This window comes from Bufo gargarizans, chromosome 1 (genome assembly GCF_014858855.1).
Source record: "Bufo gargarizans isolate SCDJY-AF-19 chromosome 1, ASM1485885v1, whole genome shotgun sequence".
Taxonomy (NCBI): Eukaryota; Metazoa; Chordata; class Amphibia; order Anura; family Bufonidae; genus Bufo; species Bufo gargarizans.
In genome coordinates, this window is record NC_058080.1 from 356,677,591 (window position 1) to 356,691,970 (window position 14,380).

General features: G+C 45.5%; 1 protein-coding gene across 5 annotated transcripts in view; it reads right to left on the reverse strand.

Annotated features, from left to right (window-relative positions):
* The window catches only part of DOT1L (DOT1 like histone lysine methyltransferase), a 167,338-nt gene extending 153,349 nt beyond the window's left edge, over positions 1 to 13,989 (reverse strand). For 2 of the 5 annotated variants that reach the window (XM_044268984.1, XM_044268978.1), the window contains exon 1: positions 13,576 to 13,989. In XM_044268984.1, coding sequence (XP_044124919.1) covers positions 13,576 to 13,656 — 81 coding nt within the window. In that variant the 5' untranslated portion in view covers positions 13,657 to 13,989. The remainder of the gene's footprint in view (positions 1 to 13,575) is intronic. The other 3 variants (XM_044268995.1, XM_044268990.1, XM_044268999.1) reach the window with 2 other exon arrangements.
* Positions 13,990 to 14,380: the final 391 nt, after the last annotated feature.

Sequence of the window (14,380 nt, forward strand, 5' to 3'; positions counted from 1 at the left end):
GTATGGCCAGCATTAGGAGTTTCTGCTATTCTCCTTATATTGAGCATACAGGTAATGAGATTTTTTTTTCCGTTCAGCCTCTGGGCTGAAAGAAAAAAAATGAACGGCACAGATTTCTTCAATCAATGTGGATGAAAAAATCTCTGCCAAAAAAAAAAAAAGAGGGGAAAGGCGTCTGCCAGGACATAGGAGCTCCGCCCAACATCCATACCCACTTAGCTCGTATGCCCTGGCAAACGAGATTTCACCACTCACATCAATCGATGTGGATTAATAAATCATTGCCGGGAATTTTATTTTATTTTTATATACAAAGTGTTTGCCAACGCATAGGAACGCCAACGCATAGGAACGCCACCGCCTCCTCAGCTCGTATGCCTTGGCAAACGTATCTTTTACTGCAGAGTAGAAATCTCGTCTTGCAGCGCCGCATACACCGACTTGCGTGTAATCTGACAGCAGCGCAATGCTTCTGTCAGAATGCACATCAGTGCTGCAGCTAGTCGATCGGTCGGTCCACCTGGAAGGTAAAAAACCAAAAAAGGAAAAACCAGGCCGCAACGCAATAATTTTATAAACTTTGGAACAGAACATATAAACTTTAACTTTTTGAACTAAACATTAACCTTTTTGCTTACTGGTGTTTTTTTTTTTTTTTTTCTACCTTTATAGAACAAACCTCTCCTTCCCCATGGGTCAATGTGCAAAGCGCAAATCGCCCAAAGATGTGGCGAAGTGCGTTATGCACTTTGTCCCAGGTGAAAGGAGACGTTTGGAGCAGCTGTGAGTGAATGGGCCCTAATAGCCCTGTGTGCCTGTCCTGGTGAGATGTGATCCCTATGCTAGGTGTACCTGTGTGTGGTACTTCCAGAAACACTCCCCTAAGCATAGGGCAGGGTGGTCAGGACAGTCAGGACAGAAATAGCGGGTGTCACACCTTATTTCACTTCTGCTACAGACACAACATCTTTTTCGGGGTGACAGTTGGGTTGAGGTACCAGCAACGACATTGGGGAAATGTCGCTCGTGTAGACGGCTAACTACACTGGTGGATGGGGCCACGGAACCTCCTGGGTACAGGAGGTTCTCGATCTCTTCCTGAAATTTGAGGAAGGATCCTGTTCTCCCAGCCTTACTGTAGAGAACAAAACTATTATACAGAGCCAATTGAATTAAATATACAGACACCTTCTTATACCAGCGTCTGGTTCTGCGGGAAACTAAATACGGAGACAACATCTGGTCATTGAAGTCCACCCCTCCCATGTGAAGGTTATAGTCGTGGACTGAAAGGGGCTTTTCAATGACACGGGTTGCTCGCTCAATTTGTATTGTCGTGTATGCGTGAATGGAGGAGAGCATGTAAACGTCACGCTTGTCTCTCCATTTCACCGCGAGCAGTTCTTCGTTACACAAGGCAGCCCTCTCCCCCCTTGCAAGACAGGTGCTAACGAGCCGTTGGGGGAAGCCCGCGCGACTAGTTCGCGCGGTGCCACAGGCGGCAATCTGTTCTAGAAACAAATGCCTAAAGAGGGCCACACTTGTGTAGAAATTGTCCACATAAAGATGGTACCCCTTGCCGAATAAGGGTGACACCAAGTCCCAGACTGTCTTCCCACTGCTCCCCAGGTAGTCAGGGCAACCGACCGGCTCCAGGGTCTGATCTTTTCCCTCATAGACACGAAATTTGTGGGTATAGCCTGTGGCCCTTTCACAGAGCTTATACAATTTGACCCCATACCGGGCGCGCTTGCTTGGGATGTATTGTTTGAAGCCAAGGCGCCCGGTAAAATGTATCAGGGACTCGTCTACGCAGATGTTTTGCTCTGGGATATACAAATCTGCAAATTTCTGGTTGAAATGGTCTATGAGGGGCCGGATTTTGTGGAGCCGGTCAAAAGCTGGGTGGCCTCTGGGACGGGAGGTGGTGTTGTCGCTAAAGTGCAGGAAACGCAGGATGGTCTCAAATCGTGTCCTGGACATAGCAGCAGAGAACATGGGCATGTGATGAATTGGGTTCGTGGACCAATATGACTGCAATTCATGCTTTTTAGTTAGACCCATGTTGAGGAGAAGGCCCCAAAAAATTTTAATTTCGGAAACTTGGACTGGTTTCCACCGGAAAGGCTGGCCATAAAAGCTTCCCGGGTTGGCGGTTATAAATTGTGTGGCATACCGATTTGTTTCTGCCACAACTAAGTCTAAGAGCTCCGCAGTCAAGAACAGCTCAAAAAATCCCAGGGCCGAACCGATCTGAGCTGTCTCAACCCGAACTCCAGACTGGGCGGTGAAAGGGGGAACTACAGGTGCGGCTGAAGTTGGGGACTGCCAATCAGGGTTTGCCAGCACCTCAGGGATTCTAGGGGCTCTACGGGCACATCTTTGCGGTGGCTGCGACGGGGTAACTACTGCATGTGCCACCTTCAACTGCCCTTCTGGTGCTCGCTACTTCACCATGTTCTACGGCAGTGCTGGTACTAGGTCCAGGAAGGGCTGCGCTGCTGGTGTATGCCTCACCACGTAATCCGACAGCACCAGCCCCACTCTGCTGCTCTTGAAGCGGATCCTGCGCAACCTGCGGTCTAGCGACACGAGGCCGGGTACGCCTGGTGCTATCAGGGACCTCAGCCTCCTCGTCCGAACTTTGGGGCAGAGAGCCACTGCTTTCTACAGGTTCATATTCTGACCCGCTAGATTCATCAGATGAGGGTTCCCATTCCTCATCCGACTGGGTCAGAAGCCTGTAGGCCTCTTCAGAAGAATACCCCGTTTGACATTTGGGCAACTAAATTTAGGGGTATTCCCTGAGACTACCCAAGAAAAAAAGCAAGCTTGTCTTACAAATGGGAGTCTAGCAAAGTACCGGAGGCCGCTGCGGTTGATAAAAAATATCAAAACTGTTTTTTTTTATCGCCGCAGCACGTGTAAAGTGAATTTGCAGTGATCAAAAAATATATTTTTTTTGTCACTGCGGTGGGGCGGGCGTGGGTGAACGCACGTGTGGGCGACCGATCAGGCCTGATCGGGCAAACACTGCGTTTTGGGTGGAGGGCGAACTAAAGTGACACTAATACAATTATAGATCTGACTGTGATCAGTTTTGATCACTTCCAGATACTATAAAAGTACAAATGCTGATTAGCGATACGCTAATCAGCGAATAAGGGACTGCGGTGCAGTGGGCTGGGCGCTAACTGATCCCTAAACTACCTAACCAAGGGGCCTAAACTATCCTAAAACCTAACAGTCAATACCAGTGAAAAAAAAAAAGTGAGTTTGCACTGATCACCTTTTTCCTTTCACTAGTGATTGACAGGGGCAATCAAAGGGTTAATTGGGTGGCAGAGGGATGATCTGGGGCTAGTGTGTGGTGTTTGGTGTACTCACTGTGAAGCCTGCTCCTCTGCTGGATCCAACCGACGAAAAGGACCAGCAGAGGAGCAGGGAAGCCATATAACAGATCATATTTACTAATATGATCTGCTATGTGGCTTCCGATTGGATTTTTTTAAAATCAGCAACCTGCCAGCCGCGATCATTGGCTGGCAGGTTGCTGACGAAATGCTCCTTTAACTTTTGCCGGCCCGCGATGTGCATGTGCGGGCCGGCTGTGACCGAAATCTCGCGTCTCGCGAGATGACGCACGGATGCGTCCAGGAGTAAATCAACCACCTTCCGGACGCATCCGTGCGTTAGGCGATCGGGAGGTGGTTAAAGTTTGACCTCACATGATATATGATGCCTATAACTGTATATGGCTATATCATAACAATCATTTTGGGTCAATCTTCTAAGTGCAGAATTTTGGTAGGGACAATCTGCCACAGGGATTGCCTCAGAACAAAACCAATTTGTTGGTATATATGAGGTTGGATGGGATATTGATCCAACCTCATACCAACAAATTGGTTTTGTTCTGAGGCAATCCCTGTGGCAGATTGTCCCAAAGTTCTGCATAATATGATATGCGATTATATGGATGGACTATAAGACCCTATAAGAAAGATTATGATTATCATATACGATAAAAGGATTAGTTATCAACTTATTCTCGAATTTTAATTTTATTATAATTCATATTGTAATTTTATATTTTAACATTTCGATTAGTGAAAGTATAGAATGCACTTAGAAGATTGACCCAAAATGATTGATGTTATGATATAGCCATATACAGTTGGACATCATATATCATGTGACGTCAAACTTTAAAAATGATATAACTCTGGAAGGCAATCATAAATGAAAATATTATTATACAAGATGTCCACAAGGTTATAAGGAATATATAGCATAAAAAAAACCCGCATATGTACATAAAAAAAAAAAGACGCACAAAAAACACATGAACGGTCCCTTTTTCAAAAGGAAATCCAGCTATCCACACTTTGGTGCTCCCTATGAAATAAAAGGCGGAGGTAAACAGGTGTTGCAATACCACTGATGAAGCAGCACCTCCGCAGTCATAAGCATGGCCATGCTATTAAATTGAAATAAAGGACAGCTGAAAACAATTTAAATAAAGATCAACAAATCGAAAAGACATCTACCTTCCTACTGTGCCGGACAATAGACAACACAGACTGAGTATAGACTGAAATCCCGTCCGAACTCCCGCGAGATCTCGGGTAAGTTGGCTGGAGGAGTATGGAGCGAGACGCCGGCAGTGTCCCACGCCGCTCGACCCTCGCCTGAATAAACAGCCAACGCTGAGGAAGGTAAGAGGATTCAACTTGCAAACTAAATAACTATATAACATATATGGGACTGAAACAAACACAAATAGTCATTGGACTGCATTAGTGCAAAAGACCGGCACTTGAATACTTACGAAATACCGAAGCTATTGAAATCCCATACAGCAACATTCTCAATATATATTTGTACCCATACGTGGATTCATATCCCCACGGGATTTCAATCAATACTATTGAGAACTTTGTTATAACACAGCCAGTTGGTTATTTTGCAAATAAGGAACTATTCCGGCTAATACAACCAACCTCTGTGGATTCGGTTAGATTCATCTGGATGTGTCGGATTATATGCAGTGGATTTTACTTTCTAATTGCTTTTATTGCATTTTACAGTACATTGTATCTCTGTCATACACGTGTGCATTATAAATAGTGTGATTTAATAAAATGTTATCAACTACACCAGTCCAAATGAAGTGTGCTCGCCCATGACTATAGCATCTTTTATAAATTACCACTAGAGGGCGGGTGTCCCTCCAATTTGGGCTAGCAGCACCTGCTCCAGAATTTAGTCTGGAGTGAGCCACCATCTTGAAGTTAATATATTAAAATATCTCCTTTGCGGTGAACGCCATAAAAGAAAAAAAAAAAAAAAAAGTGCGATTCGCCTTTTTTGGTCACTTTGTCCCCCCCCCACAAAAAAAAAAAAAAAAAGGAAGGTTAGGACTGTTCGATTATGGGCCGGATGTTTTTTTGTGTGGTATCGAGTATAGCAATATTATTTTTTTTTATGGTATTGAAACAGGGGTGTACTCACTTTTGTGACACTATCTGCCTGTAATGCAGCCAGACGCGGACAACGATGGAGGCGGCCAGGAAGGACAGTGCTTGCCCAAACACGGAACCTGGGATCGCAGCGGTGAGTAGGAAACATCGGCAGTCAGCAACCACCATGACAGTCTCATGAAAACTATATAATTTACACCTACAGAAAAATTTTACTGTCTGAAATATCACAGGCTGTTACCTCAGAAAGAATTATACAGGTAAAAAGAAAAGTGCTAAATTTGAAATGCAAAAAAAAAATTATGTAAAAATGATGCAAAATTAAAAAAACATGAAGAAAACCCGAAGAATGACAATAATGTCAAAGACAACTTGTAGGTATACCTATAACCGAAACAGGTTAGGCATGCCCCATGGGACGGTGAAGAAAAATACCCAAAAGGTTATATCACATCTGCGCCTGCCCCACAGTGGATTCTCTGGTCGCTAAGTAGAAACTCAAACCAGATATTTGGTAATATAATTACACGTAAGTACTATCTGCAAAGCTTCTAGCACTTACAGGGTTGTTTATCACTGATCTACAGTAAATGCTAAGGCTAGGTTGCACCTGGCATTGCTGGAAGCTACAGCGATGCAGTCCAGCCCATTAACTATAAATGGGGTAATGCGTCTTATAGGCTGAAAAATATGGTATATGTAAACCCAGGCAAATGTGCACCTTCTGAAAAATGACCTTTGGCACAATTAAAGGCTAGGTACTCCTAACTGAGGCAATTTTTTATTATTGCATTTTACTCATTTTAACTGGGTTAAAAGTCAAGCTGTGGGAAACACACTCACTTTGTGTTTGTATCACTAAAAGGTCAAACACATATTTAAGCCACATTTTTATCAGTAATATTGAGCTATAATGAGCGTTTAGGAGGTCAAATCAAAGATATGGGGTGTCAGCTGAGCAGTGAAAATTCTGAGCCTGCTACTAGACAAACTCTAGGCTACACAGGAGTAGAGATCGACCGATGTTGATTTTTTTTTAGAACCGATAATCTGACCTTTTTCAGGCCGATAGCCGGTAATTTATACCGATGTTTCATTTTTGAAAAAACTAAAAATTCCTACACAAATCTGCTGAAAATGAACATGTTTAGCTTTTGTTTTGTAATTCTCTCTTTTTCATTTATTCTTAATATTTAGGTGGTTTTATTTTATTTATTTTTTTACTTTACACAGCTGGGGCTCCGATCGGAAGCTGCCGCCAATGAAGAGGGGAGAGGGGACCCTGTGGCTACTGCCACCAATGATTAATACTGGGTTTGGGGGGGGGGGGCCTGCACTGCACCACCATTGTCTTTAATACTAGGGTTGGGTGGGGAGGGAGCACTGCGCCAGCCACCAATGTTTTTAATTCGTACGTGCTGTAAAACGCTCAGGTGCGAACCATGCCCATAGGGAATCATTGGTTTTTGCCTGTTGAGCGTTTTACAGTACGTAGGAACGCGCTCTAAGTCGCTCAGGTGTGAACCCAGCCTTAGAGAGTCTCTCTTTAAATATCTGAACTTAAAGTCTTGTGCTCATCAGCAAAACATATGTCCGTGAGCGGTGGTATCGGTTACACATGTTGCATGTGTTATATAATGGCTATATAGAAGGCACCAGGTTCTCACTGCCAGGACTGGCGCTAACTCAGATGCCAGCAGTTTAACCCCTCAGATACCACTATTATGACTGCAACATCCGAGCAGACAAAGGAAGGAAGCTCCTTTGTTTTCCAACTGCCAAGCTGCAACTACCACTGTAGAGTGCCAAGTAGGGCTGCAGTAAACGATTATTTCAGTAATCGAGTATTCTATCGATAATTTTTTATGACCAAGTAATCTAATAAGAAAAAATGAAATAGACTATTTTCCTTTATAAAAACTCAGACCCCAACACCCTTCGTTCCCCCAGTGCCATCAGCTCCACTATCCCCCAGTGTCTTCAGCGCCTCCATGCTATCCATTGCCATGTCCCCCACATCAGCTCCTCCATGTCCCCACTCCCATCAGTCAACCCCTCCATGCCATCCATTGCCGGCTGCCCCCCCTTCAGTGCCATGTCCCCAGCGCCAGTGAAATAAAATACTTACCTTTCCTGTAGGGGCACTGCTCCACAGCTCCTTCTTCCTCTTCTCTGCGTGCTGCACTGGATCGTGACGTCAGACAGCACCGGGTTATAGTGCGCGCTTACGTGCACTATGACATGACTGTCAGGATCCAGTGCAGTGTGGTACAGGCCGGCGGGTGACCACATAGCGGTAAGTAATAGCAAGCACTTTACTCTCGCTCCATGGTCACATGACAAATTAACCTTTGATGCAAAAAATTTGCATTGAGGATTTTTTTGTGTCGAATTACTTGATTCAATCGAGTAATCGTTTCAGCCCTAGTGCCAAGTACTTGGCATGGTGGTCAGGGACCTTCTGGAGGGTCACAGGACTGCCATGTCAGGGCACTAATACTTCTGGCCGCTGATGATCCTTCTGCAGTAATACACGAGTAGTACCTGCAGATAAGGAGTCCAGATGACCTTTTTATTTTACTACTGTACCCCTTTCCTCTACCATCAGCTCTCATAGTTGCAGATAAATATATTGTCAGGACCGCCGTTCACATACACAGACGTCGTCACTATTTTAGCACAGCAGTCCTGGCAGTTTTTCTGTGCAGTTTAAGTACTTGAAAAGGAGAAATTGGGGGCAGGAGGAAAATAAAACTATCTGGACTCCTTAAGTGCAGTACTACTCATGTATTACTGCAGGTTGTAATCCAAAATCGTGACGACAGATTCCCTTTAAATCCTGTAATTTTCAAGGTGGAGCTCCATGGATTAGGCTGTTTTTTTTTTCAAGCACATCCCACGCACGCTCAATCAAATTGAGATCTGGGGAATTTAGAAGGAAAGACAACACCTTCAACTCAAACCCATCCCTGAACATTTTCTGCAAGGTGCATTATCATGATGAAAAAGGCCACTTTCATCAGGGAACACCATGTAATTTAGAGGTGTATCTTTGGGTAGACGATATGAGTCAGAGTTATATGTCAGAACTCTGGGTTCATCACACAGCCTCCACTGACTTGATTTACTCCCATAGTGCTTCCTGGGGCCAACTGTGCCCAGGTAAGCAACATAAACCCACCTTGGCGTGCACAAGAGATAAAAGAAAATGCCATTCATCGGACCATCCACAGTTCTATGGTCCAGTCCTGACAACCACTGAAGGCGTTCTGATCTGATCAGTGGCTACACAATGTAAAGTAGTCAGTGTACATCTTGTATAACACTGTAAATTTGGTGTTCCCACAAAATAACTTAACACAGACATTAATGTCTAAATACTGGCAACATAAGCGAGTACACCCCTAAGTGAAAATAGCCAAATTGTGCCCCAAGTGTCAACGATATTTTGTGTGGCCACCATTATTTTACAGCACTGCCTTAACTCTCTTGGGCATGGTGGTGATATCACAGAGCTGGTGGATGCTGGAGACCTTGCGCTCCTCCACCTTCCATTTGAGGATTCCCCACAGATGCTCAATAGGATTTAGGTCTGGAGACAAGCTTAGCCAGACCAGCACCTTTACCCTCAGTTGCTTTAGCAAGGCAGTGGTCGTCTTAGAGGTGTGTTTGGGGTGGTTATCATGTTATAATACTGCAAAGGGAGGGGGAAATCGTATGCTCTGCTTCAGTATGTCACAGTACGTGTTGGCATTCATGGTTCCCTCAATGAACTGTAGCTTCCCAGTCGGCAGCAGTCATGCAGCTCCAAACCATGACGCTCCCACCACCATGGTCGACTGTAGGCAAGACATACTTGTCTGTACTCCTCACCTGGTTGCCACCACACATGCCAGACACCATCTGAACCAAATAAGTTTCTCGACCTCATCAGACCACAAGACATGGTTCCAGTAATCCATGTCCTCAGTCTTTCTTGTGCATCATCTTTAGAAGAGGCTTCCTTCTGGGATGACAGCCATGCAGAGCAATTTGATGCAGTGTGCGGCATATGGTCTGAGCACTGACAGGCTGGCAGGGACCCCTTTAACCTCTGCAGCAATGCTGGTAGCACTCATACGTCTATTTTGTAAAGACAACCTCTGGATATGACGCTAAGCACGTGCACTCAACTTCTTTGGTCGACCATGGCGAGGCCTGTTCTGAGTGGAACCTGTCTTGGCCACCATGCTGCAGCTCAGTTTCAGGGTGTTGGCAATCTTTTTATAGCCTTGGCCATCTTTATGTAGAACAACAATTCTTTTTTCAGATCCTCAAAGTTCTTTGCCATGAGGTGCTTCCCGTGACTAGTATAAGAGCGCGCGAGAGCGATAACACCAAATGTAACAAACCTGCTCCCATTCACACCTGAGACCTTGTAACACTAATGAGTCACATGACACTGGGAGGGAAAATGGCTAATTGGACACAATTTGACTATTTTCACTTAGGGGTGTACTCACGTTTGTTGCTACCGGTTTAGACATTAATGGCTGTGTGTTGAGTTACTTTGAGGACACCAAATTACAGCTGTACACTGACTACATTGTATCAAAGTGTCATACCTTCTTTCCATGAAAAGATACAAAAATCTGAGGGGTGTACTCACTTTTGTGAGATACTGTACATACAATATCCAATGCAGTATGCCATAATTAACACTGTTAGAGCCAAGAGCCCCCATGTCTAAGCAGCATGAAAATGGTGAGGAACAGAAAAACCTAAGAACGTTGTACGTTTCCTTACATGAAGCTGCAGAAGATTTAAGCCTTGCTCCGACAGCACAGAGCAGCTGCAGGGTTTTTTTCTACACATTTTCTTTAAGGTCAAAACTGGGATTGGTTCCAAAAGAAACCATGCAAGAATATGTTCCTTCATTTCACATCCAGTCCTGGTTTGGTCTTTAACCCCCTAATAAGAAATGTATTCTTAACTTGACTATACACTTTTGGCTTCTTTTGAACACACAGGCGCGTGATATTAGGGCTGCACGATAAGGGAATTTTGCGTGATTGCGATTAGGGCCTAAAAATTGCGATAACGGTATGCGATGCAATATTTTAAGGGAATTGTGCTAGAGGTCTATTTGCTTGGATTTTCAAGGCAAAAGCACACACAAATTACTGATAATGCAGAAATGTAGTTATGCATAACTCAAGAACTGTAATGCACAGTGTTGTTCAAAAAACATTTTACAAAATTTGCATTACTGCAAAAGTACAAAATACAAAACTTGCCATTTTCCTAATAGCACTGCACAGAACAGATAAATAGAAGAACATTTGTTCATTAAAATAACGACTTGCCTCCAGCGCCTCCTCCCTCCCCGCACTGTAACATAGCGGCCGGCGATACATCCGTATCAGCCACGTAAAAAGTCAACCATCGCTTTATAAGACGCACTGCCATTTCCCCCCACTTTTGGGGGGAAAAAAGTTAGTCTTATAAAGCGAAAAATATGGCAATACAATTGAAGCATTTTTGGGTCGGCCAATTGGCGATATGACGATTTATTGCAACTCCTTTGGCGATATATTGTGCAGGCCTAGTGCATATACATCATGAGGGAAAATTTAAAATGTATGTGCTGCCTTAAAGGGGTTATTCAACTCCTATAATGTTCCTCCAAAACGCCCAGGCACCGCATAAAGGTAATACTTACACTGCTCCCCGGCACCCGCATCGCTTCTGATGCCCACACGGCTGCATCTCCCTGTCGCGCGGATCAAAGAACCCGGACACGGGAGCCAGTATTTATCCACGCGACAGGGAGATGCAGCGACGGCAAAGCCAGCATCAGAAGCGATGACATCCCCACCGATCAGCTCTCCCCTGCACCCTTCGGCACTATGAATGGTAACCCAGCACAGAGCTTCCTGTACCATTCACTTCAATGGGAGCTGTAGTAATTCGGCACATTCCAGTCGAAGTTCTGGCATCACAGGCTGCAGCGAACAGCTGATCGGAGGGGGTGTGGTGTGCTGGAACGGCTCCGATTCCATATTAATGGCCTATCCTCAGGATAGGTCATAGATATTAGGAGCCTGGAAAAACCATTAGTGGTGCATTCACACGACCGCAATGGGATCAGACTCATTTGTTTCAATGGGTCTTAACAAGGGCTGCGGACAGCACACCGTGTGTTGCATCCGTTGCTCCGTTCCACAGCCCTGCAAGGAATATAGAGCATGACAAAAATAGGCATTTCTATATAGCGCTAGCCCTGCACATTCTGCATTTCGTTTTACAGATCCGCAATTTGCAGACTGCAAGACACTTATGGTCGTGTGAATGCACCCTTAAAAGGGGTATCCAACTAAATGTACTACTATGCCATATACAAGTATTACCGCAATACCCATGTAAAGCTTCATGCAGACATCCGTGGAACACGGTTCGTGAGATACCAGACTGGCATTGCAGGAGCGCACGGCATCATAGCAACAAATGACTCCTACAATGCCAGTGCGGGATCTCACAGACGTCTGCATGAGGCTTTATAATGGCAGCATAGTGATCTCATAGCGAAGCAGGCCATTCATAGAGATCGTTAACTCTACAGTGGAGCAGGACATTATATATTATTTTCTATAAAAAATAGGTATTCACTGTCTTAAGCGATTCACTGCCCGGCCACAGAAAGGGAAAAATGTGCTCCAGATAAGCTGAAAAGTGAGCAAAATACCTATAAAGCTGTGTTTTTTTAATCTTTAGCATTAAGACTTTAAAAAGGGAAAAAAGATTTGTAAAGGTTTTTTTTTAAACATAGAAAGCCTATCATTTGTGTTTGTCGTTCTCCGTCTTGATATAACATTTGGGGCTGGAGTGGACCGAGCAGCTCTGTCACATGACAGCTGCCCAACCAATCACGTGACTGGAGGGATCAATAGATACCCCGCACTTCCTCCCGTCATTCTGCTCTCTACCGGGTGCCAGCTGTCAGGCACTCTTGGCACCACCACTCTCTTGCAAAGCCAGATCTCTACATTGCAGCAGAATAAAGCCACAACATTAAGAGAATGAAGTCATTAACAGGTTAAAAAAAGGAAACAAGAACAGTGGCAAGTGTAAACATGGCTATGGTCCAGAAACGTGAAGCATGGCATTACCAGCTGAATGGCTTTTAACCTGCTGTGGGCACTTTGATGGTAATCTGGCCACGGTGTACCCGTCACCTCTAAATGTTGCAGGAAGGCATAGAACTAGAAGAACCCCCTTACAATCCGCAGCTTTGAGGGGAGAAACGTGGCATTTCTACCCTTTTGGGGTCATAAGCGTCTGCCACCATCGCACCTCACAGCAAAGTGTTAAACTCCTGGTTTGCAGCAGTCTCTCTCTGGCCCCTTAAAACATTACGGCGCGCAGGGCCTGTGGCAAGGTTGGGGAGAAGAAGGGGGAGCAACTGTTGCCATCGAGCGGGTAAACGCTAGGTTTTACTTTCCCCAGCCAATAGCAAGCCATGGCCGTGTTAACCCTCCGCGAGCCGGAGGCGGGAATAGATAAAAATAGATTTACATTCTTATAAGCTCGAGTCCCACCGACAAAACAGGTAGAAAGGATGTCTGGAATGAGACCGCACTCGAAAAACGTAAAAACCAACATATTTAACATTTCAGTCATTCAAGTGTCCAAAAGAGGGCAACGCTCTGTACTGCTGAGAGCTAGACAGTAGCCAGCCAGTGACCAGAAATATGTATAGGGTGAAGGGCAGTACTGGCACCACCAGCCTGTGCCACACTGCACTTCCATCTTGTCACTTCTCCCCATGCTATCACTCAGGGCAAAGGTCAAGCAGATCAAACCATTAAGAACGTACCATTCTGACTCTAAATAGGGGTGTCCGGTTTAGGACATTGCCCCAAGTGTTTCTATAAAAGCCTGTGCAATGTATGTGACATGTAACAGCCGAGAACCACACAGCAGTCTCCATCTCACAGCGAGGAAGTCACACGTGTACAGCCAGCCAGCGAACAAAGCCATGCACAGAACGCCCAGCAAGCAGGGCTGCCGTCTCCACTGCGGCCTTCCCCTCAGCCGCAATCCCCGAACTCACGTAAACAGGCAACGGCCACGGATAGATGGCAGGCTCGGCTCCCACCGGCGACTTGAGCCTGAGTTCCAGCTTCTCGCCCATGTCCTGAGAGCATACTAATCCCAATCCGACAGCTATGTACAGGAAGGGGGATTTCTACTACGGCACTGCTAGACACCCTCTCCCCGCCGGTCCAGGGTCTCACTCCTCCTCACACTCGCTACCCTCACAGCGCCATCTTGGACCCGGCGCCAAGCAACAATGAGCTGAAGGTTGGACCAAACCACCGTGCACAAGGAGGAGGGGGGGAGGTGGGGCGTTTAAGGTCTACGCCTAGAGACAGCGAACGAACTAATCCAGCGGGGTGTCCTCATATGGCCCCTTAGCTTCCAATGAGAGGGTAATAGGCGGGAAGGAAAGAGTAGTCCCGAATGGCTAAAATAGAATGGAGACCCACACCTCGCTCCCCGGGAATACCCAGAGTCCGTGCGCAGGCCTGCGGGTCACCCTGTCTGTTGGCAGGCCATGGACTGCTCCAAGTCATCAAGTAGGGTGTATTCGACGCCCTGATGTCTTTCCCCTCAGGCTCTCACTAGCGTTACGTTTTACCAGACGGGAACGGTTTGGACACATCCATTTTCACGGCTGAAATAAAGCTCTGTTCACACTCCTGGTTTCTGTAAGGAGCCTGGTGATTTTGGCTGTAATTCCAGTAATCTGCAGTGCTATGCTTAGTGTGAACAACAACAATGTGGATTTCGGTGCGGATTCCACACTGCACACAATGCAAAATAATCTCCATTGATTTTAATGGAAAACTGCTTGC